The 26,160-nt window shown below is 42.3% G+C and overlaps 1 protein-coding gene across 4 annotated transcripts in view; it reads right to left on the reverse strand.

The window, feature by feature from the left end:
- Positions 1 to 22,669, reverse strand: part of LOC121549660 (rho GTPase-activating protein 18-like) — a 38,279-nt gene extending 15,610 nt beyond the window's left edge. Inside the window, exon 1 of one of the 4 annotated variants that reach the window (XM_041861454.2) lies at positions 22,469 to 22,669. In XM_041861454.2, the coding sequence (XP_041717388.2) occupies positions 22,469 to 22,602 (134 nt within the window). In that variant the 5' untranslated portion in view covers positions 22,603 to 22,669. Of the gene's footprint in view, positions 1 to 3,198; positions 3,429 to 14,181; positions 14,371 to 20,693; positions 20,740 to 22,468 lie in introns of those variants that run through there. The other 3 variants (XM_041861457.2, XM_041861455.2, XM_041861456.2) reach the window with 3 other exon arrangements.
- Between the last annotated feature and the right edge of the window lie 3,491 nt (positions 22,670 to 26,160).

A 26,160-nucleotide genomic window follows, 5' to 3' on the forward strand; every position in this document is an offset into this window, starting at 1 on the left:
TGCGTATGTACACGAATGAGCAGTGGTGTAAAGTACTTCAGTATGAATACTTTAAAGTACTACTTAAGTCCTTTTTTTTTTGGTTATCTGTACTTTACTATTTATATTTTTGACAACTTTTACTTCACTAAATTCCTGACACCAAAAAGTACTAGTTACATTTAGAATGTTCAGGCAGGACAGCAACCTGGTCCAGCTCACACACACCTATCAATATAACGCATTGTCAACTGATCTGGCGGACTCACTAAACACAAATACTGCATTTGTAAATTATATCTGTGTTGGAGTGTGCTCCTGTCTGTCCGTAAATAAATAAAAATCATGCCATCTGGTATGTTAATATAAGGAATATTATGTAGGCCTATAGCATTTAATTTTACTTTATACTTTTACTCAAGTATGACAATTGAGTACTTTTTCCACCACTGTACTTAAGCACATTTAAAACCAGATACTTTTACTCAAGTAGTATTTTACTGGGTAACTTTTACTTGAGTAATCATCTATTTCGGTACAGTGTCTTTACTTTTACTCTAGTATGACAACTGGGTACTTTTTCCACCACTATGAATGAGGGTGGCTGTGCACCACTTCACATGTATGAGCATGTTAGCAGTTTAGATAGCTGGCTAGACTAATTTACAAATCAAAAAAAATTCCGCTGACATGGGCTTATTGAGTGACTGACATAAGAGACAAACAGCTAATGCAACCAAATTTCAAAATTGCACCTTGTGTATTCTACTATTCTAACGCTCAACCTTAATTTGGCGTCTGATGTCCGTGCATCTACATCGCTTGCCGTGTTGGGGTTTTAGGCTGGGTTTCTGTATAGCACTTTGTGACATCTGCTGATGTAAAAAGGGCTTTATAAATACATTTGATTAATAATTGAATTTGAGACCACTATTGACTTCCCCCAATTTTGGGGAAATTTATCCGCAGGTCTACATCTGGGCTGCCAGCTACCCATCCTAATTTTAGGCTATGTGCTGTGTGCATACGCGTGATCACGCCTTGACATAAACAAACCCATACACCATCATACGGAGTCCATCCCCACTCCTAAAGCCATGTCTTTCCCACAGGTCTACCTGCTTCCAGTCACAGTCTGGTTCCCATTATAACTCCTAATAACAGAGAGGCTTGGTGACGTCACAAGTCCTTTCATTTCAGACAGGCAGAGTTATGAGTGGTCAGGAGAGCAGTACCTGGTTGTGGTCTGTTGCCCTCATATACCTGTACGGTTGGCCCCCCTGTCTGATTGGGTCTGATGTCTGATCTGATGGGCCAGGTCAATGCTGGGATAGCAGGTTCCTGGTCCATGATGATAGGATGGGAAAGGAACGTGGCAGAGTAATGAGGGCAGTGTCTCTCTCACACACACCCTTATCTCCCCCTTTACAGCCGGAGGAGGAACATGAATAGGAGGCGAGGGGAAGGCCTCTTAGGGATTTCCTACTATCTACTCAGCATGGAAACCTTCCCAATTTCATTAAATTCTGTAAAAATTCCATTTGTTAATTTGCTGCACAATGGACGATATTGTTTGCAAGCTCACATGGGGCCTGAAGCACATCAGTATTCAGGGAAAAACATGCCTTCTTGTTTTGCATTCAAATATTGGTGTGTGTGTGTGTGTGTGTGTGTGTGTGTGTGTGTGTGTGTATATTCCAGGAAGCTGGCCCTGGCCACACTTAGGGGGATGTTATTGATTAGAGTGATGCATGCTGGGGGTCCGAATGGAGCGGAACTTTGTTTTAATGCGTTTTTGTTCCCTTGGGTGCCCCTCTACCTCACGCTCCTCATGTTATCACGTGAGATTTCCCAGAATAACATATAGGCCTATAGTATGCTGTCCATTACAGGAAGAGTAGCTAGTATGATGGGTGGTCGAGTGCACCAAGGCAAAGAATAAGCTAAGAACACTTTGAGCCTATAACTATCCATATTGATATATGCTTAAAAACACACAGATATCATGACAATTCAAATGAACACACAACTTTGTTCTAGGAATTCATGTGAGCAGGATAAAATAACAATTCCAGGTGTAAGTCTGGTCTGTTGACACAAAGAAATATGCCGTGCTTGTTGAAGAGCAGGTTTGTGTGTGTGTGTGTGTGTGTGTGTGTGTGTGTGTCTCTGTGTATGTTACAGCTTATCAGCACATAAGCATTACGTTGGAGGATGTACACCATGCATATCCCATACATACGACTAATACAACTCTTCACTGTCTCTGAACAACAGCGACATCACCTGCTATGATGCTGGCAACTGAGGGGACATAAGTCAGATCCAGTATTCACAAAACATCTCAGAGTAGGAGTGCTGATCTAGGATCAGGTCTTCTCTCTGTCCATAAATGTTATGATCTTAAAAAGAGAAAACTGGATCCTAGATAAACACTCCTACTCTGAGACGCTTTGAAAATACTGGCCCTGGTTATTTTTCTAGAACAGAGTCAATAGTAGACATACTAAGTCACCTCGGTTGATTCACAGTGGTTCATCCCCAACCTCCAAAACATCAAAAAACACATCTGGCTCAAACCCAAAATGAAAGAAGCCTTATAAGGTGAAATCCAGAAGTGTGAGATCAGTAAAAACATGTGTGACACAGACACACTTAGTTCTAGGCAGTCATTTCCCCTCAGGTCACGTTAAGGAGGTTTTGTAAAGAAATTCAAGTTGATGAGTAAGAGTTTTAGATGGAGAGATTCCCAATTCAGGTGTTGGTAGTGTAGGGACAGGATAACACCATTCCATCACCACGGATACCATACTACAGGGGATACATACCGGTAGTCATACTACAGCTTAGGAAATCTATAGAACCATCATTCCATTCAAAAAGCTATCTTGTCCATCATGTGGCTACCGTTACACTACAGTCAATTCAGATGAAATGAATGTACTACAATCCCTAAGTCTTCAGGTGTGCTTCTTGGTAAGATGTCCAAAATAAGAAATTGCGTGGAATTGCCCATAATCCATGACCACTGACTAAAAGCAAAAGTACTGAATGTTCTCAAAGGAAATATCTTAGTAAATACAATAAGTATCCATCAATACAGACAGTCCATTTGTTAATGTTCCACTTCACGAGAATCAATACATGAACACACACACGCTAACACACACACACAAACGCAAGGAGAATTACATTTCAGAGGAGGAAAAAGCAGATTACCTTTCAGTTCCTCATCCAGCTGGAGAGAAGAGAACAGGAGGGGAGCGAGTGAACTCTAGTGATCTAAAAGAGAGAGAGGTGCCTGTCTACAGTATATAAACAAAGCTGTTTGAAGCCAGGCAGGGAGACAGAGAGGGTGAGAGACAACTATCTCAGGATATCCTCCTACAGACTGAGAGGATCTGTGGAACCCAAGCTCATCTCTCCTCCCACACACCTCTCTCTTGCGCGCGCGCTCCCTCTATCCCATTCCCACTCCGCAGGAGGCACACAAGTTTCCAGTGTCCAGCTTTCTCCCTCCTTCCATCTATCCGCCAGTCTCTTTCACCCCTCCCTGTCCCCTGCCCTGCTCCCCTCCCACTCCCCGGCCCCCTCTGCCCTGTCCAGCTCCCCTGCCCCGCCTCCCGTCCCGCTCCCTCGACACATTTACTGCTTACCATTCCTCTTCTCTGCTTTCATCTTTGCCAAGCCTCAACTCCCTCTTTAAAAAGGTCATTACATGCCCACATCTCTCCCTCGCTCCACCTCTTTTTCTCTCCCTCTCTTCCTGACAGATTCAGTAGAGAAAGAGTGAGGGAGAAAGAGAGAGAGAGCGAGCGAGCGAGCGCATGGCAGTTAACTTGTGGTACATTTAAGAAATGTCTCTTAAGGGCAAACCTAACCGATAATGAGTCTAATTAGGAATAGCACTCACATTACTACTGTAATTTATTTATAACATCATCCCTGTATTTACACTAAGTGTATACAGTGCTACTATTCTTAATACAAATCACTCTTAAAATGTGAAAAACCTGGAATACAAACAATTTCAAGTACATTAACAGTGTTATACTCTTGCTGTGCATCCCAGCGGTCCTGTTATAAGTGAATAACTTGCAAAAAGCTCTGCTCAAAACAATTTCATTTAAATATCTTTAAAAATTGTTTTGAAAAACATCAGATCATTACCGAAACTCCAAAGTAATTCAAATCAGAGCGCGAAAATATATATATATATATTTCCTTTCATATTTCCCCCCCCTGGAAACATGTGGAGCTGGTCTGGGCTTGATGGAGAGAAAGCAGAGAGAGGGTACGGAGGTCTGGAATCAGAGTAGAAACTCAGGGATCCTCCAATCATGACCTAATTCCTCCAAGAATGTCAACACCAGGGCCTAAGAGCCAAGGCCACAATCCAACAATAACACCTGTAAAAAGCATAACCATTTACACGTGTTTAGCCTCACTCACTGCAGCTTTAAACACGTCCAACCCACAACACTGCTCTCCTGTGCAGCCAGTGTCCTTGCCCCACTGCTGAAAAGTAAAGTATTGGAAGTGTGCCCTTTAAAAACTGCCAAAGTCACATTGGCATCTCCCTCCTTCATAAGTTAAATCAGCTAAAACCTTTTCCCCATCTCTCCTACTGATTCAATTGGCCATACACTTTTAGAACTGATGAAATCAAAAGTGTGCGCGTGCCAAATGGCTGACCGTAGCGCGTCTAAAACGTCAACTCAGACTTTAAATCTTTCTAACTTTAAAGCCGTGCAAATAACATCAACACATGTTGATCTTAAATCAGTGTGGAGGTCGAAACTAAAACTCCTTTTCCTTAATTAGCCCCTGGCTAGGGGCTGGAACATCTGGCTTGCCAAAAATAAACTTGGGGGTCTGGTGCATATGGTCCAAACCTGGTCACAGCTAACATTCCATTCAATCTGCTTTGTAGGCTAAAGCTTAAACCCAACCAACAACAACTGATCCAAAGTCAGTCCGCTATCAATCACTTCCTTGACCAGTCATACTATAGGCCTGACCTCTGTCTCTTTCTTGAACAGTCCCTTCAGGGACATTAAAAAGACACTGGGACTGTCCCCTTCCTACACATCTGATCATCTGAGTGGGGCTAGACAACTCATCACCAGGAGCCCCACCTGCCCTCATCAGCGCCCCCCCCCTCCCCCGCCCTCATCAGAAGCCCCCCCACCCGCTCTCATAAGCAGGCCCCCCCAAATCAAATCACATTTTATTTGTCACATACACGTGTTTAGCAGATGTTATTGCGGGTGTAGCGAAATGCTTGTGCTTCTAGCTCTGACAGTGCAGTAATATCTAACAATTTCACAAATCACAACATATACCCAATACACACAAATCTAAGTAAGGAATGGAATTAAGAATATATCCATATATGGACGAGCAACGACAGAGCGGCATGGACTAAGATACAGTAGAATATAGTATATACACATGAGATGAGTAATGCAAGATATGTAAACATTATTAAAGTGAGTAGTGTTCCATTTCTTAAAATGTCCAGTGATTTCAATAGACAGCAGCAGCCTCTAAAGTGCTAGTAATGGTTATTTTCAGTCTCTCGGTCCCATCTTTGATGCACCTGTACTGACCTCGCCTTCTGGATGATAGCAGGGTGAACAGGCAGTGGCTCGGGTGGTTGATGTCCTTGATGATCTTTTTGGCCTTCCTGTGACATTGGGTAATGTAGGTGTCCTGGAGAGCGGGTAGTTTGCCCCCGGTAATGCGGTCGGCAGACCGCACCACCCTCTGGAGAGCCCTGCCGTTGCGGGCGGTGCAGTTGCTGTTCCAGGCGGTGATACAGCCCGACAGGATGCTCTCAATTGTGAATCTGTAAAAGTTTGAGGGTTTTAGGTCTCAAGACACATTTCTTCAGCCTCCTGAGGTTGAAGAGGCTCTGTTGCGCCTTCTTCACCACACTGTCTGCGTGGGTGTGTATGCCAAGGAACTTGAAGCTTTCCACCTTCTCCACTGCCGTCCCGTCGATGTGGATAGGGGGGTACACCCTCTGCTGTTTCCTGAAGTCCACGATCATCTCCTTTGTTTTGTTGACGTTGAGTGAGAGGTTATTTACCTGGCACCACACTCAGAGCCCTCACCTCCTCCCTGTAGGCTGTCTCGTCATTGTTGGTAATCAAGCCTACTACTGTTGTGTCATCTGCAAACTTGATTGAGTTGGAGGTGTGCTTGGCCACGCAGTCATGGGTGAACAGGGAGTACAGGAGGGGGCTGAGCACGCACCCTTGTGGGGCCCCAGTGTTGAAGATCAGCAAAGCGGAGGTGTTGTTTCCTACCTTCACCACCTGGGCGCGGCCCGTCAGGAAGTCCAGGACTCATCAGCAGCCTCCTCCCCGCTCACATCACCAGGCCCCCCCTGCCCTCATCAGCAGATGCATACAAGAGGCCCCTGTTACTGGTTGTTGAAGAGCAAGAGCCTTAGGGCCAATTCCCCTCCTACCGGTCACACAGCTAGTCTGGTCCAGCGCCACAGGTCAAGAGCCATTATTTAGTCTGCAAGCCCTCTCAACACCCTCAGATCTGCCTGTGGTCATTAAGGTCATTATGATCTCAAATAAGAGAGACAAACACACACACACACACACACACACACACACACACACACACACACACACACACACTAAAGAGGGGCTGTGTCAGCACATAGAGTAAAGGGCTGGTTAAAAACAGGGGCATTAACAGCAGGCTACATCAAACAACAGATCAATAGGAACGATGCTGTAATGGCTGCCTCTCACTGATTAATACACTTAATTGGGAATGTATAGGTTGCTTGAGTGGCGTGTAGGCGGATGGGGGTTTGTATGTAGAGTGAGGAGTGGGAGAGGACCCATCACATCAGTAATGATTCATGAGTTGTATGGGGATGTTTTGGTCTCTCAGGGTCATTACCTAGAGAATGTATCATGGACTCAGGCCCTGGTCAGTGGTCACATGCTGGTCATGACATAAGAAAGCGTCATCATAAGTTGACCATTGTCGCTGCCCATGACTAATGTCTATCTATGGACATTCAATGGAATATCATCTTGTGTTGTCTCCACTTCGTCCAGAACTCGTGTTTTGCCAAAATAGCTCATGTAGTGTGGCATGAAGTCACGTCCTCTTCCCACCCCCCCCAAACACTCTTTTGTTGATTAGCCTTGCGTTACGTCACTGTCAAGTCTGCTGTAGAAATAGAAAATGGCCACCAATAGTATTGTAAAATGGCCACTCATCCTTCTTAATCAAAGTACCTTTACCTGTATTTTCAAATCCGCAAGTTACATTACAAACACGGCCTGTAACCTCACAAGCTGAATTCAGTTTTTTGGAAGGGAAAGTGGTGTGTTTTGTGTGTGTTATTGTTCATGAAATTAAGTTCCATTGTGAGAAACAGGCCACTCTTGATAATGTTTCAGGGGGCACTTGACTGCAGCAGCAGATACATCCTGTTGGGCCTTTTAAAGATAGCAGGAGCCTGGTATGTTATCATTACCAAAATGGCCAAAGACATACGCTTATAGAAAACATATCTATCTAGACTAGAGATGTATTATTATATGAATGTTATTGGACTGTAAAGTCGTGACAAAACAAAAACAATAAAATGGCTAATGAAAATAAAGGGAAGACTTTGAAACCACTGAAACTTGCCCTAATCACATAAGAAACAACCAAATGAACCATAGATTTAGGTCAACATTAGAAAAAAACATTTCCCCAATGTACAGCGCATTTGAAAAATATTAAAACCCCTTCCTTTTTTCAACATTTTGTTATGTTACAGCCTTATTCTAAAATTGATTAAATACAAAAATGTTCCTCAATCTACACACAATACCCCATAATGACAAAGCGAAAACAGGTAATTTTTTTTGCCAACTTTATTAAAAATAAAAAAACATAAATACCTTATTTACATAAGTATTCAGACCCTTTGCTATGAGACTCGAAATTGAGCTCAGGTGCATCGTGTTTCAATGGATCATCCTTGAGATGTTTCTACAACTTGATTGGAGTCCACCTGTGGTAAATTCAATTGATTGGACATGATGATTTGGAAAGGCATACACCTGTCTATATAAAAAAGGTCCCAAAGTTGCCAGTGCATGTAAGAGCAAAAACCAAGCCATGAGGTCAAAGGAATTGTCCGTAGAGCTCCTAGACAGGATTGTGTCGAGGCACAGATCTGGGGAAGGGTACCAAAACATTTCTGCAGCATTGAAAGTCCCTAAGAACACAGTGGCCTCCATTGTTCTTAAATGGAAGATGTTTGGAATCACCAAGAGTCTTCCTAGAGCTGGCTGCCCGGCCAAACTGAGCAATCGGGGGAGAAGGGCCTTGGTCAGGGAGGTGACCATGAGAAACAAGATTATCTGATTTGATGAAACCAAGATTGAACTCTTTGGCCTGAATGTCAAGAGTCACATCTGGAGGAAACCTGGCACCATCCCTACGGTGAAGCATGGTGGTGGCAGCATCATGCTGCAGGGATGTTTTCAGCGGCAGGGACTGGGAGACTAGTCCGGATTGAGGGAAAGATGAACGGAACAAAGTACAGAGAGATCCTTGATGAAAACCTGCTCCAGAGCGCTCAGGACCTCAGACTGGGGCGAAGGTTCACCTTCCAACTGGACAAACGACCCTTAGCACACAGCCAAGACAATGCAGGAGTGGCGTCGGGACAAGTCTCTGAATGTCCTTGAATGTCCAAATACAGGTGTGCCAAGCCTGTAGCGTCATATCCAAAAAGACTTGAGGCTGTAATCGCTGCCAAAGGGGCTTCAACAAAAGTACTGAGTAAAGGGTGTGAATAATTACACTACCGGTCAAAAGTTTTAGAACACCTACTCATTCAAGGGTTTCTTTATTTTTACTAATTGTCTACGTTGTAAAACAGTAGAAGACATCAAAACTATGAAATAACACATATGGAATCATGTAGTAACCAAGAATTTGAGATTCTTCAAATAGCCACCCTTTGCCTTGATGACAGCTATGCACACTCTTGGCATTCTCTCAACCAGCTTCACCTGGAATGCTTTTCCAACAGTCTTGAAGGAGTTCCCACATATGCTGAGCACTTGTTGGCTGCTTTTCCTTCACTCTGCAGTCCGACTCATCCCAAACCATCTCAATTTGGTTGAGGTCGGGGGATTGTGGAGGCCAGGTCATCTGATGCAGTACTCCATCACTCTCCTTCTTGGTAAAATATCCCTTACACAGCCTGGAGGTGTGTCGGGTCATTGTCCTGTTGAAAAACAAACGATAGTCCCACTAAGCGCAAACCAGATGGGATGGCGTATCGCTGCAGAATGCAGTGGTAGCCATGCTGGTTAAGTGTGCCTTGAAGTATGAATAAATTATAGACCGTGTAACCAGCAAAGCCCACCCACACCATAACACCTCCTCCTCCATGCTTTACGGTGGGAACTACACATGCAGAGAGCATCTATTCACCCACACCTTGTCTCACAAAGACACGGTGGTTGGAACCAAAAATCTCCAATTTGGACTCCAGACCAAAAGGACACATTTCCACCGGTCTAACGTCCATTGCTCGTGTTTCTTGGCCCAAGCAAGTCTCTTCTTCTTATTGGTGTCCTTTAGTAGTGGTGTGAAGGCCTGATTCACACAGTCCCCTCTTAACAGTTGATGTTGAGATGTGTCTGTTACTTGAACTCTGAAGCATTTATTTGGGCTGCAATTTGAGGCTGGTAATTAATGAACTTATCCTCTGCAGCAGAGGTAACTCTGGGTCTTCCATTCCTGTGGCGGTCCTCATGAGAGCCAGTTTCATCATAGCGCTTGATGGTTTTTGCGACTGAACTTGAAGAAACTTTCTAAGTTCTTGAAATTTTCCGTATTGACTGACCATGTCTTAAAGTAATGATGGACTGTCATTTCTCTTTGCTTATTTGAGCTGTTCTTGCCATAATATGGACTTGGTCTTTTACCAAATAGGGATATCTTCTGTATACCCCCCCTACCTTGTCACAACACAACTGATTGGCTCAAACGCATTAAGGAAATAAATTCCACACTAACTTTTAAGAAGGCACACCTGTTAATTGAAATGCATTTCAGGTGACTACCTCATGAAGCTGGTTGAGAGAATGCCAAGAGTATGCAAAGCGGTCATCAAGGCAAAGGGTGGCTATTTGAAGAATCTCAAATATTGTAATTTTAACACTTTGCTTACTACATGATTCCATATGTGTTATTTCATAGTTTTGATGTCTTCACTATTATTCTACAATGTAGAAAATAGTAAAAATAAAGAAGAAAAAAAAAAAACTCTTGAATGAGTAGGTGGTCTAAAACTTTTGACCGGTAGTGTATGTAAATGTCATATTTCAGTTTATTTTTAATACATTTGCAAACATTTCTTAAAACTTGTTTTTGCTTTGTCATTATGTGTATAGATTGATGAGGGAAAAAAACTATTTAAATCAATTTCAGTATAAGACTAACGTAACAAAATGTGGAAAAAGTCAAGGGGTCTGAATACTTTCCGAATGCACTGTAAAATGTGACAATGTTAAAAGGAAAGGTTCACCAATTTTTTATTTTATATTGTTTTTGTGCATCTCTAAGTAATGTTCTATCGATTCCCTGGGTAATTTAATGTGCATCTGAGTTATTGGCGTTCAAGCAGGCAGAAATCCGGCTGGTATGACGTAGCACCACTACACTGGAAGTTAATAGGAATACGACTTTTAGATCCCAAAAACATCATTATATACATGTCAGATTTCAGAGGGCAGAAAAGGTGTGTGGAGGCAGGAAGAGGGAGAGAGGTGGAGGGAGAGATGGCCGATGTCATAACTCGGGAGGATGTCTTCTCTCGAATGAGCTATTGAGTTAAGAGGGTCTAGCACATTTGTCCTATTTGTCTGCCTCTTTAGTTCAGGATGCATTGCATGGTGTCGTTGCCAGAGATCCACTACATGACCAAAAGTATGTGGACACCTGCTCGTCGAACATCTCATTCCAAAATCATGGGCATTGATATGGAGTTGGTCCCCCCTTTGCTGCTTTAACAGCCTCCACACTTCTGGGAAGGCTTTCCACTAGATGTTGGAACATTGCTGCAGGGACTTGCTTTCATTCAGCCACAAGAGCATTAGTGAGGTCGGGCACTGATGTTGGGCGATTAGACCTGGATTGCAGTCGGCGTTCCAATTCATTCCAAAGGTGTTCGATGGGGTTGAGGTCAGGGCTCTGTGCAGGCCAGTCAAGTTCTTCCACATCGATCTCTACAAACCATTTCTGTATGGACCTTGCTTTGTGCACGGGGGCATTGTCATGCTGAAACAGGAAAGGGCCTTCCCCAGACTGTTGCCACAAAGTTGGAAGCACAGAATAGTCTAGGATGTCATTGTATGCTGTAGCGTTAAGATTTCCCTTCACTGGAACTAAGGGGCTTAGCCCGAACCATGTAAAACAGCCCCATACCATTATTCTTCCTCCACCAAACTTTACAGTTGGCACTACGCACTGAGGCAGGTAGCATTCTCCTGGCATCTGCCAAACCCAGATTTGTCCGTCGGACTGCCAGATGGTGAAGCGTGATTCATCACTCCAGAGTCCAATGGTGGCGAGCTTTACACCACTCCAGCCGACGCTTGGCATTGTGATCTTATTCTTGTGTGCGGCTGCTCTGCCATGGAAACCCATTTCATGAAGCGCCTGACGAACAGTTATTGTGCTGATATTGCTTCCAGAGGCAGTTTAAAACTCGGTAGTGAGTGTTGCAACCGAGGACAGAAGATTTTTATGCGCTGCGCGCATCAGCACTCGGTGGTCCCGTTCTGTGAGCTTGTGTAGTCTGCCACTTCGCGGCTGAGCCGTTGTTGCGCCTAGATTTTTCCACTTCACAATAACCGCACTTGCAGTTGACCGGGGCAGCTCTAGCAGGGCAGAAATTTGACGAATTGACTTGAAGAGGTGGCATCCTATGACTGTGCCACGTTGAGTCACTGAGCTCTTCAATAAGGCCATTCTACTGACAATGTTAACTATGGAGATTGCATGGCTGTGTGCTTGATTTTATATACAGTACCTGTCAGCAAATGGTGTGGCTAAATTAGCCAAATCCACTAATTTGAAGGGGTGTCCTCCCACTTTTGGCCATGTAATGCATTATAGAAAGGAGATAGGAATCCAAAGAATGAAGGAATGTATACCCCACCAGACTGTCGACCAATCATGTGGTTGCTAAACGTCATGCAATCCTTTCTCAAAGTCAGTGTATATGTTGAGAAAGGTTCCCATTGATGTAGCATGGGCAACGTTTCCCCTTCTCCTCAAAAGTATATCTGCCGTTGCGCTTTTTAGACTCCACTCTGAGGCACATCGATCTGCAGGTTGAACATGGTGAGATTGTAGACTCCTTAATTGCAGTTTGTTTAGGAGATTTTACAGCTAACTAGCTACTTCACATGCTGATATTGTCTTTGGTATTATTGTGTGTAGCTACGTTTGCTAGCTAGCTAGCCAGCCAGCCCAGATAGAGCAAGAGTAGCCTAATGTGCTTTTGGTGCCTGTGGATAAGCGGCATTGTGGATTTTGCAGTCGACTTGAGCTGCAACAGATTTCCACAACAATTTTCCATGTTGCTACCAACCTTATTATAAAACGCCAAAATGAAACATTTGTTCACAAAAAATATTGTTCTCACATATTAGTATTATTTAAACACTGTAAATTAAAAGGAATGAGTGGCTTTGGGTGGAATTTTCCTTTAATGGGTTGAGAAGTAAAAATTCACATCCCAGTTTCAAGTTCGGCACAGGAGCTCTTTAAACCTAACCAAGTGCATTCAGTAGAACTAAATACACTTTAAAGAGTTCACATAATATAGAAATGAATCTAACATCTGGCCAGCAGGCTCTAATAGAACAGGTGAAATTAACCCTGGAATGACATGTGGGGTATTTTAGGGTGACAACATTCCTAGTTTTAAGAGAGTTTTGCTAGGGCACAGGTGACCATCTGTAGTCCAAACCGATTCAGAACATCAAGTGATGCTTGAGAGGCCCTATTGTAGTCTCTGTTACGTAAACACACATCCATAAGCCTTTTAACCATGAGAGTTGCCTACCGTTTTAGTCAGGCGAGCAAGTCCAACCCCATCTCAGTGTGGACTATGCAACATAATGCTAACAAAATCAAAGTAACTGACTACAGTGTGTGTGGTGTGTGTGTGTGTGTGTGAGAGTCTGCTGTCATCAACTCCATACTGATAATTTCCCTTTCCAAGTCTCCCCGCTGCCTCCTGCCGTGCTATGCAAAGCAGTTCCCGTAGGAAGAGGCAGTGAAACGAGGGCGAAACTGACACACACATTTCAGCCGTGTCCTTGTTCTGCTTTAGAGAGATAAATCGTATCACATTTGATATGATCCACAGAATTCTTCTGGTTGAAAGACCGTCTTTACGTCGTTATAGTTGTCAGGTGCAATGTTATGACTTCAGGGGCTGTTTACAGCCAAAAGGTCAGAGCTACAGTAACAACTCTCCATGAATTTGTTTTTATCTAGGTACAAAGTAGCCTTTAGTCTCACAAATCCCAGTCTTCTTATTCTCCTTGTTTAAATAAAAGACATTCCAGTAATCCTGTCACATCAGTCGGTTAAAGACTCAAATTCAAGTAAAATCAAAACAACTTTCCTAACCACAAAGTTCTGAATGCAGACATGGGAGGAAGGATTGCGTAAATCGATGATTCACTTGCAGCATAGAATGGTAAAACAAACAATTGTAAAACAAGAAATCCTCCATAGCAAATAAACAATTTGTCACCTGATAAATCAACCGCTCACCCTCAACGGTTTACAATAGAGTCGCAGTGTCCAACCTCTTCCTCTTTATCAGGACAGAACAGCTTTTATAATACTCTGTGTGTGTAGGTGTAACAGTGTTGCTTCAGTCCCTCTCCTTGCCCAAACCTGGGCTCGAACCAGGGATCAACTGCCACCTCCCACTTAGCATCATTATCTATCGCTCCACAAAAAGGTGCGGTCCTTGCAGAGCAAGGCAAACAACTACTTCAAGGTCTCAGAGCGAGTTATGTCCCCCGATTCAAAACGCTACTAGCGCGCACCACTAACTAGTTAGCCATTTCACACCGGTTCCATAGGCTACAGGTGTACAGTACGAAGGGACAAGAGCGTGTTTACCTGTGTATGGTGGCAGCCCCTCTCTCCATGTTCAAAGTCCCTCAGCTATAGAAATACAACAAGAGTAAGTCTTTCTCCAGTCCAGTCAAAATCCACTCAGGTATAGAATTACAGCCATTATAGAGTAAATCAGCTCCTCTCTCCAGTTCCAAGACCCTCAGGTATGGAGAGCAACAGTAAAGTAGATCAGCTGTTCTGGATAGCTCAGTCCTATAGCTCCGGAAGCTGATTAATGCCTAAACCTCAGTCAGCACGTACAGCTGTACCATGCATCTCTCACTCAGTCCTACCCGAGAGTGGAGTAGTGGAATGTGGACAGGCAGCATTGCCAAAATGACAGACCAGGAAGTCACCATCTCATTTCAGTCATTACATTTTGATGAAGTCATAGTCCTATTTATTGCATTTTAAAATCACTGAGTCGTTCTATATTAATTCAATATCTTTCTGACTGCACCCCTTTTGATTTGAACGTAACCTTCCATACATGTTTGCCCATAGTAGAAGTGGTCAGAAAGTGACTTTTTGGACCTGAACACTAAAACATTCAGGAGATAAAAGGTGCTCAAAGTTGACCCATTTTGCATACCCCACCATACCATGAGACATCCATGTCTTCATCACTGGAAAATATAAAACGTTTGAGACTGATATCATTTGAAAGGGTTGCCAAACTATTTGATCATTTATTGAAATATGTTATTCTGTATTTTGTATTTTTAAAAAGTAATATTTTTATTTTTTATGTAGATGATAAAAAAACACGTAAACACAGATTGGTCTCATTTTCGCATATGTTGTAGTTTAGACCATCATTTACATAATGAGTTGTGTGTTTGTGCCCGCCACAACACACAAACAACTTTGAGCACCTCTATCTCCTGAATGTTTTGGCATTCAGGTCCAAAAAGGCACTTTCTGACCACTTCTACCATGGGCAAACATGCATGGAAGGTGTCGTTCAAATCAAAAGGGGTGCAGTCAGAAAATTATTGAATTAATATGGAACAACCCCACTGCACATTCAGGTATTTTATTTCATAGGTTTTATGGCAGCCATTTCCTTCCCAACGTCTTCACCGTAGGTAGAATGTGGTTTAAATACTGCTACGTCAACACTGAGTGAGTCAGTGTGGGAAGTACTTGAGTAGAGTGCTTCGTTTCGGTCATCATCATAAGTGGTAAAGTTCAAATTTACCACAGTTTCAGTGACCACACACACACACTTAAAATTCAGTTCGCCTAACCTGCTGAAAGGACAAAACAATAGGAACACCTGCCTTTTCCATGACAGACAGACCAGGTGAAAGCTATGATCCTTTATTGATGTCACTTGTTAAATCCACTTCAAATCAACGTAGATGAAGGGGAGGAGCCGCGTTACAGAAGGATTTTTAGGCCTTAAGACAAGCGTAACCTCATTATTGTTTCTGATAATCCCTCTGTGCTCATGATGAACTATAGACCACTATGCATTTCCAATTTATTTAAAAAACACAGGTACATGTCAAAGGTGATAAAGAATGTGCCGATAGAAACAGCAAATTCTTTAAACTCTCAAATGGGTTTTGCTTTTAGTCAGGCAGAAGAACAGCTTCCTCAGGCTGGTTACTGTGTGGTTCCTCCTACGTTGCCTGAATGCAAAACCTGCTGTAAAAAACGCTACAGTGAAATGGGAAGTGATTTATAGGACATAAATAAATTGGTGCCAGAATGGCATCCCAATCAAAGGTGAAGTAACTGAATGTGGATACGGTCATGTCTATGTAAAAGGACCTATGAGGACCAAGAGAGATCTTTTTCAAATTCAAGGTGTCATGTCATAGCGGACACCCCATTCTTTCTGCAGACATCTTTGAAACTTAATTCGGGGCAGATATTTAAAAGAAGTTTTTGGAAAACATGGCCGCATAAAAAAAAAAAAGAGGGAGCTTTTACTGTAATTCTGTTACCAAAATTTGCATCTGCACAGTTCTTCAAGTAAATGTGTTTTCGTGAAATGTTCTGTGTAAATAGTTTAAAGTAATCCTTGTGCATAGAGTTTGTTAAAGTTTGACATCAATGGGGTTTTTTTGGCACACATTTTAAAGTGACAAATCGGAGTCTCCATTACTGTGGAATTGCCCATAACCAAACATGTAAAAACCAGCAATCCTAAATATAACTAGTCATCCATTCCAAACACAGTCCTTCAAAACCACCAAAACAGTCACCCATAAACAGCCACCCAATATGGATGTCTATAGATTTCAGTAGTGTTTGTTCCAAAACAGCTCCGTTAGCCTAACTGCACACTCTGCAGCAATACCATACCAACATACCAATACCACAGAGGTGGTTGAAAGACAGCGAAGAGCCGGTCTTTCACCAGCTACAATAGGCACACTCATGGGGAGACCCCAGAGTATCAAGGGTTACCATTGTGTGTCTGACAACTCAATGGAGGGTAAGCTTTGAAAATAATCCTGCCGGTGACCCAAATTCCCCAACCCACGTGCCGGTACTGAAACAAACGTCAGCCCCCCCCCCAGCACGCACGCATCTGATGATTGTGCATGCACACACTGCTCTAGCCTTTAGCCTGTGGGAATGATGTCACCTGGGAGTGAGAGACACACGATCCCAGTGTCCAGCACCGCTCTCAGAGTGGTGCAGGCTTTTGGATCCCCTCTGTGTCTATCGGATTTCTCTCAGTTCAAATTATTTTGTGCCACTTTTGTGTTTTTAATCATCAGTCGTGGTGGTGTGACCAGCTGTGCCCTCTACAATCAAGAGTCTTTGACTCAACATTTTCTGTGCTGCTTCCAATGGTGCTAGATTGGGAGATGAATTTGAGAATATGGGTCAAATGATTAATGAAGTGGGCTAATTAATAAGACCATTAAGAATGAAAGCTGAGCTCTCCTTAAAATAAGTTAGCCCACTCCCAAAAGTACAAGCTTTAGTGGCCTGGATAAAATATAACTATAACCGTTTAAACAGCTGAAGCAGCAAGTGTGTCCTTCAAAATGTCAATAATTGTCCTGATGTTGTCACCAGTTAATCTGGCAAACCTGATGCCAGAGAGAATTCTGTTCTTAGACTTTCAATCCCTCCTTAAATGTATTGCTCAAATCTTCAGATGATTAGTCATTTCAGTGTTTTCCCTAGGATTCTTTTCAGCAACGGTGGCAAAGTTAGCGTGTTTTACATTTGGCTGATTTAAAGCTAATTCTACACATTTTGCTATGGTTTATGCCGTGCTCTTATGCTATCTGAGTGACTCAAACATAACAAAATCAATGGGGGCCCCATGACATTACATTTAAGATTCTCCCTGATAGTCTGGTTTTTATTTTGGGGCTTGTTAGTTCTCAAACATTATCTTATTTAAAAAAATATATAGGGGGAAAATCCGCAGTTGAAACAACAAAACCATCCAAATTCATAGACAGATAAGGATGCAAGGACTAACCATCCATGATATCACAATTTCAGGCTATACAGTATTTGTTTACATTTACTTTGTTTACAAACATTGGAATATTTGGGGTTCTTATGGGGGTCCAGAAGTTGATTGGGAAAGTATTCAGACCCCTTGACTTTTTCCACATTGTTACGTTACAGCTTTATTCTATGGATTCAATTGTTTTTTCCCCCCTCAATCTACACACAATACCCCCATAATGACAGAGCAAACAGGTTTTTAGAAATGTTTGCAAATATAATTACTAAAAACTGAAATATCAAATTTACATAAGTATTCAGACCCTTTACTCAGTACTTTGTAAAAGCACCTTTGGTAGCGATTACAACCTTGAGTCTTCTTGGGTGTGACGCTACAAGCTTGGCACACCTGTATTTGGGGAGTTTCTCCCATTCTTCTCTGCAGACCCTCTCAAGCTCTCAGGTTGGATGGGGAGCGTCACTGCACAGTTATTTTCCGGTCTCTCCAGAGTTGTTTGATCGGGTTCAAGTCTGGGCTCTGGCTGGGCCACTCAAGGACATTCAGAGACTTGTCCCGAAGCCACTCCTGCGTTGTCTTGGCTGTGTGCTTAGGGTCGTGGTCCTGTTGGAAGGTGAACCGTCGCCACAGTCTGAGGTCCTGAGTGGAGCAGTTTTTCCATCAAGGATCTCTGTACTTTACTCCGTTCATCTTTCCCTAGATCCTGACTAGTCTCCCAGTCCCTGCCGCTGAAAAACAATCTTGGTTTCATCAGACCAGAGAATCTCCTTTAGATGCCTTTTGGCAAACTCCAAGCGGGCTGTCATGTGACTTTTACTGAGGAGTGGCTTCCGTCTGGCCACTCTACCATAAAGGCCTGATTTGTGGAGTGCTGCAGAGATGGTTGTCCTTCAGGAAAGTTCTTCCATCTCCACAGAGGAACTCTAGAGCTCTGTCAGAGTGACCATCGGGTTCTTGGTCACCTCCCTGACCAAGGCCCTTCTCCCCCGATTGCTCAGTTTGGCCGGGCGGCCAACTCTAGGAAGAGTCTTGGTGGTTCCAAACTTCTTCCATTTAAGAATGATGGAGGACACTGTGTCCTTGGGGACCTTCAATGCGGCAGACATTTTTTGGTACCCTTCCCCAGATCTGTGCCTCGACACAATCCTGTCTCAGAGCTCTACGGACAATTCCTTCAACCTCATGGCTTGGTCAACTGTGGGACCTTATATAGACAGGTGTGCCTTTCCAAATCATGTCCAATCAATTGAATTTACCACAGGTGGACTCCAATCAAGTTGTAGAAACATCTCAAGGATGATCAATGGAAACAGGATGCACCTGAGGTCAATTTCGAGTATCATAGCAAAGGGTCTGAATACTTATGTAAATAAGGTATTTTTTTAAATATATATAGTTTTTAATATATTTCCTAACATTAGTGAAAACCTGTTTTCGCTTTGTCATTATGGGGTATTGTGTGTAGATTGATGAGGAAAATGTTTTATTAATCAATTTTAGAATAAGGCTGTAACGTAACAAAACGTGGAAAAAGTCAAGGGGTCTGAATACTTTCCGAATGCACTGTTTACGTCCAAAAATTGATGTAGCAACTGCATAATGCCCCTTTAAAAAAAGGACGAAAGGAGTAGTTTTAATCATGTCAGTCTGATCAGTGAAAGTACATCATAAGGGCTATTACTATAAGTGATGTTGCCTACTGTCTGTTCTGATACCCTTGTATAAACAGCAGAGGGAGAGAACCACCATGTTCCTCATGCTTATCTAACCTTGTACTGGTAGTCAAAGCATCGTTCCATGTGAAAACAGGTGGCCCGTTTTGTCTTATCAACACATTACTGCAATCAGATTATCATATGTTCACCAAAAATATTCTGACCATTTTCACCGTAACACCCACAGAAACATAGATCATCTTTCACGCAAAAAAAACAAAAACATTTCAACGTAAATTAATTCAAGAGAAAGACTGAGAAGACGCATATCCCAAGGGTAAACACCAACTATGTCTCCGTCTTGGGAGAATGGAAATATTTTCTGACTTTAATGGCTGGGGTGCGCCAACCTTTTGGCATGCCACACAAGAAGAGGCTGGCTCCCCTGTCAGTGCCTGACCCTGGGTAGCTCGGGCTGACATCACCCGTCAATGACACGCACACACACACACGGGACAAGTAGCCAAACAAAACGGAGCATCTGGGCAAACTGGCCACAACTGGGCATGCTTGTGAGGACAGATGTTCTTAGGTTGTTAGGGCAACACAGTGGAACATAGTGTCAGCACAGAACATAGACAGTATTGTATCTACTATAGTACAAGCCAACAGCTATCTATCTCACAGATCCTTGGAAAGAGAGTGAATTCTAAAGAAAGTGTTCAAATAACAAAACATCTAGTCAATGACGTTTGCAAGTTCATTTTTCTTACTCAAGGACAGATTTAGATGTATTTTTTTATGACTTAAGTATAAGGATATTTAACCTATATTATTTTAACCAAATATTTCTATAGGGTTAATGTAGTACATACATTTCCCTTAATTTATTGAATTAATGGTTAGAATGGAGGAGAGAGAGGCCGTGAATGTTGTCTGAAGTCTACATTTACAGCACAGTGGTTACTTCCCAAGAACCATAACAAATAGACGACTCCATCAATAAACATTCCAGTCCAATGCCAGATGAGTGTAGTCTTGCCAAAGAAGTCAAATACAGCCAACCTTAAGATACACACAGCTAGGTGAAGTGACCTTGCAGTCCAATCAGTCCACAGTCATATTCATTAGTCACAAAACAAGGACTACCTGAATGTTTGTTTTCTGTTGCAAAACGTTTTGCTACGGTGTGCCCTAATGAATATGACTCCGCAATCCTAGATGATTGGCTTGTTAAATCTGCCACCAGAGACATGGTGAAACATGAACAATTTATATTTATAATTACACATAATTAAGGTTGTTATGTTCAATGGCCGTACCCAGACATAATCGTCTTTAAATGTCCCCTTGTGCTCTGTGCAGTGCCTGCCAAGTGACTGTCTGCAAATTTAGTGTTTTGTTGGACTCACCTGAAAGTCAACCCAGACAGAGTGCACTATACTTCCCCATCTCAACAATAGGCAAGTTCATTTTGCATGGCCGGGTGGGCAGAATTTATACATTTTAGACCCTTCCATTGGTCCTTAAGTGAAAATCTCCACCCACCTGGGGCACTGGGCCATGCAAAACCAACTCGCCCATTAGGCCATTAACAATAGGTCATTAACCAATCACGTTCAGCAAATCACCTGCAGAGGGAGTTTCCTTTGAATCCATTTCCCCATTCACTGTGATTGTGGAGGTCATAAAATGGATCATAACTTCAAAAGTAGCAGAGCACCCACTCTGGAAATGTAATGTACTTGAAGAGTATATTGTTAAAAACAATGTCTAAAAATGAACAAAATTAAACAATATTCATGTTAATATTTATGTTGAATAAATTAATGTAAATGTTTTATTTCAGAATCTTGACATACTCCATCTTTTAGCACTGACACGAAGATGTCTTTATCATGTACAGTTCATGGATCATAGGGTCTTACAGGAGGTATGTAGGTCTATAGGTCTTAAAATGGCCACTTTCATCATGATTTTCTTAAGAATGGTTTGTGATTCAAATGTAAAAACATATCAAACATGCTTCCTTCCAATTTAGTTTCTATGAGAGAATTGCCAGAACAATCAGGCCTTCCTGATGTAGAATCACCCCAAATCCTGACCTAGTGACCCATCAGCAGTGGTGGGAAAAGTAGTCAAATGTCATACTTGAGTAAAAGTAAAGATACCTTAATAGAAAATGACTAAAGTAAAAGTCACCCAGTAAAATACAACTCGAGTAAAAGTCTAAAAGTATTTGGTTTTAAATATACTTAAGTATCAAAAGTAAATGGAATTACTAAAATGTCCTTAAATATCAAAAGTATGAATAATTTCAAATTCCTTATATTATGCAAACCAGACGGCATAATTTGTATATATTTTTTTTATTTACGGACAGTCAGGGGCACACTACAACACTCAGACATTCATTTACAAACGAAGCATGTGTTTAGTGAGTCCGCCAGATCAGAGGCAGTAGGGATGACCAGGGATGTTCTCTTGATAACTGCGTGAATTTGATCATTTTCCTGTCAGAATGTAACAAATACTTTTGGGTGTCAGTAAAAAGTACATTATTTTCTTTAGGAATGTAGTGAAGTAAAAGTAAAAGTTGCCAAAAATATAAATAGTAAAGTGAAGTACAGATATCACAAAAAAACTACTTAAGTAGTATTTTTACACCACTGCCCATCAGAACCTATAATGTAAAACTGACGTCAGATCAGTGCCAGCAAGCAACATCATCCTGCAAATGTGCAGTTAATGCATCCAATAGGCTAAGAATGTATTTTTATTGGCACTTGTTTGTTTGATAGGCTACACTTGAAAAACACTTCAAGTCTTAAGGGGGTCAGAACTGTCACATACCATATGTGGTGCTATGCAGAAACCAACAAGACACTTCAGAAGAAACCAATGCAGAAACCAACGCAACAATATCATAAACATCTTCAAAGCTTTTTGTATAGAGCTAGGCGACTCATCACCGCAAGTAGCGACGCAGTAAACTTCTGACAGCAGAGACTATAATTTAAAGTCCCAATTTCCCACACTCTCGTTCTCAAAGCGCTTTACCCAGTCCTATTTGTTTGAAAGCTATATCAAGCATATGGATACACAATTAATAACACACTAGTTAAACAGCTAACATACATTCTGTTAATTTATCCTGCAGTTTTTCCATCAAGAAAGTGCCAGTTACCTGCAAGGAGAGTGTCTTGGAGGCTCATTGCCCTCATCCACCAAATGTATCGTGGACGGTGTGTATGAATGGTATGCTGTTAAAATTACACTGCAAGAGTCTTTTATTTCCATCGCTGACCGCCAAAATATCATACCAAAGTAAGCGCCTGGCTACTGTTAACCAGCGGTGTTAAGTGTAGCCTACTTTGCATTGGCACACGCTGCGCTACTCCTGACAGAAATTGAATGAAGCAATCGACCAATGCTACTCTCGCGCCTGCTCGCGGTGAAACCCGACACCACTGGCTCGAGGATAGAGCCAGTGGAAGTTGGGTTTATTTGCATAAAACGTCTCACTTCCATATCAGTGGAGGCTGCTGAGGGGAGGACGGCTCATAATAATTCCTGGAACTGAGTGAATTGAATGGCATCAAACACATAGAAACCATGTGTTTGATACCATTCCACTAATTCTGCTCCAGCCATTACCACAAGCCGTCCTCCCCAACTAAGGTGCCACCAACCTCCTGTGGTCCATATGTAAATGAAATAGGCATATGGACAAATGTCAACATTATTGCACTTGTTTATTTTAGCTCATGCCTTTTGTGTATTGTTCTAAACTTTCCAAATAGCTGAATAAAATCATTTGAAAGGTCAGTGGTGATTTTGTATGCCCCCTTGTCTCCATTTTACCCATCTTCATTACGTTTTTATGTGTATAGTTGCTTTGTTTACATTGTCAGTTGAGAGATTATTCAGAGACTATTCATTAGTCAGATTCCCTTGCAAAACGTTAACTCTGTTGCAAAACGTTTTGCAATGGAAACCGTTTACTCCAAATGGAAAAGGTTTTACAACAAAAACAAGAGTTTCTATTGGACACATTTATGAAGCTAGGTCCCTCCCAGTTTGTTTCTGTTTGATTCAGTTTGGTTCCTAAAGTAAATGGCAAACGGTTTCCGTTGCAAAACGTTTTGCAACAGACAAAATGTTTCGCAACAGAATCCAACTAATGAATTCACCCCAATCACTGTCATTGTGCTGCTAGGGTCTCCCCAGCCCAGAGCTCAGGCAATGGGGAAAGTCTGTACCATCCCATACAAGTTGAATAAGGAGTGGTGACGCTCTCACACAAGTTACCTGATAGGTAGTGACCTTTGTGTCAATGGTATTGACCAACAGTGGCATCTAGGGCCCTGTGTTTTGTGCAATAATGTGACATGCTTGGATTTGAACTTTTATCCAGAGATTTTTCATCAAACTGTCCCCTTTTCTGTTTATGTCAGATGGTCCAGCAATGTCCACAGACAATTGCTTTCCTTTTTGGTTTAATTCTAATTTCTGGATAAGGCTTAAAATACAGGATAAAATCTTGCTTTGTCACATGATTGCACAAAACACAGGGCCTTGCATAGCCTATAATCTGTCCAATGGTGTGATGATGAGAGAGGTCCATGTGGGGTGGTTCCCCCTCATTCAGCACACTGTCAGGGGTGATCTGGTAGGTAGTGATCAACAGTGACTTCATACAGTTTAACTCATATAACCTGGTCAATTATAAATGTACAGACCTCAACAATGGAGAGACAGTCCTAATGAACTCAATTTTTCTCAACCAAATTAAGTAGTAATTTCTTATGAGGTAAACCTGGGCCATTTGTTGTAACAATATAAAAAGTTGTAATTGAATCTTCTCTGATATAAATTGCCATAGGCCTACAGCACATTGTATGTACAGTGGGGAGAACAAGTATTTGATACACTGCCGATTTTGCAGGTTTTCCTACTTACAAAGCATGTAGAGGTCTGTAATTTTTATCATAGGTACACTTCAACTGTGAGAGACGGAATCTAAAACAAAAATCCAGAAAATCACATTGTATGATTTTTAAGTAATTCATTTGCATTTTATTGCATGACATAAGTATTTGATCACCTACCAACCAGTAAGAATTCCGGCTCTCACAGACCTGTTAGTTTTTCTTTAAGAAGCCCTCCTGTTCTCCACTCATTACCTGTATTAACTGCACCTGTTTGAACTCGTTACCTGTATAAAAGACACCTGTCCACACACTCAATCAAACAGACTCCAACCTCTCCACAATGGCCAAGACCAGAGAGCTGTGTAAGGACATCAGGGATAAAATTGTAGACCTGCACAAGGCTGGGATGGGCTACAGGACAATAGGCAAGCAGCTTGGTGAGAAGGCAACAACTGTTGGCGCAATTATTAGAAAATGGAAGAAGTTCAAGTTGACGGTCAATCACCCTCGGTCTGGGGCTCCATGCAAGATCTCACCTCATGGGGCATCAATGGTCATGAGGAAGGTGAGGGATCAGGCCAGAACTACACGGCAGGACCTGGTCAATGACCTGAAGAGAGCTGGGACCACAGTCTCAAAAAAAAACATTAGTAACACACTACGCCGTCAAATCCTGCAGCTCACGCAAGGTCCCCCTGCTCAAGCCAGCGCATGTCCAGGCCCATCTGAAGTTTGCCAATGACCATCTGGATGATCCAGAGGAGGAATGGGAGAAGGTCATGTGGTCTGATGAGACAAAAATCGAGCTTTTTGGTCTAAACTCCACTCGCCGTGTTTGGAGGAAAAAGAAGGATGAGTACAACCCCAAGAACACCATCCCAACTGTGAAGCATGGAGGTGGAAACATCATTCTTTGGGGATGCTTTTCTGCAAAGGGGACAGGACGACTGCGCCGTATTGAGGGGAGGATGGATGGGGCCATGTATCGCGAGATCTTGGCCAACAACCTCCTTCCCTCAGTAAGAGCATTGAAGATGGGTCGTGGCTGGGTCTTCCAGCATGACAACGACCCGAAACACACAGCCAGGGCAACTAAGGAGTGGCTCCGTAAGAAGCATCTCAAGGTCCTGGAGTGGCCTAGCCAGTCTCCAGACCTGAACCCAATAGAACATCTTTGGAGGGAGCTGAAAGTCTGTATTGCCCAGCGACAGCCCCGAAACCTGAAGGATCTGGAGAAGGTCTGTATGGAGGAGTGGGCCAAAATCCCTGCTGCAGTGTGTGCAAACCTGGTCAAGACCTACAGGAAATGTATGATCTCTGTAATTGCAAACAAAAGTTTCTGTACCAAATATTAAATTCTGCTTTTCTGATGTATCAAATACTTATGTCATGCAATAAAATGCAAATTAATTACTTAAAAATCATATAATGTGCTTTTCTGGATTTTTGTTTTAGATTCCGTCTCTCACACTTGAAGTGTACCTATGATAAAAATTACCGACCTCTACATGCTTTGTAAGTAGGAAAACCTGCAAAATCGGCAGTGTATCAAATACTTGTTCTCCCCACTGTATGTTCATCCCAACTGAGTAATGCTGGCGCTTTGCCATGTTATGAATATATGGGAAACGAGAGGGTTAAAAGGTGAATTTTGATATTGCGTCTCCAGATTCACTGCATATGAACCAGTATAGGGGTTAGATTACAGTTTTTTTTTTAAATGGCTTTGGTACTATTGATGTGTTGAAGGTACTGAACTGTCTGTTCAAGCAATTGGCACACAGTTCGGACACTCATCGGTACAACACAAGACATGCAACCAGAGGTCTCGTCACAGTCCCCAGGTCCAGAACAGAGGCTGGGAAACACACAGTATTAAATAGAGCCATGACTACATGGAACTCTCTGCCACCCCAGGTAACTCAAACTAGCAATAAAACCAGTT

This window comes from Coregonus clupeaformis, chromosome 34 (assembly GCF_020615455.1).
Source record: "Coregonus clupeaformis isolate EN_2021a chromosome 34, ASM2061545v1, whole genome shotgun sequence".
Taxonomy (NCBI): domain Eukaryota; kingdom Metazoa; phylum Chordata; class Actinopteri; order Salmoniformes; family Salmonidae; genus Coregonus; species Coregonus clupeaformis.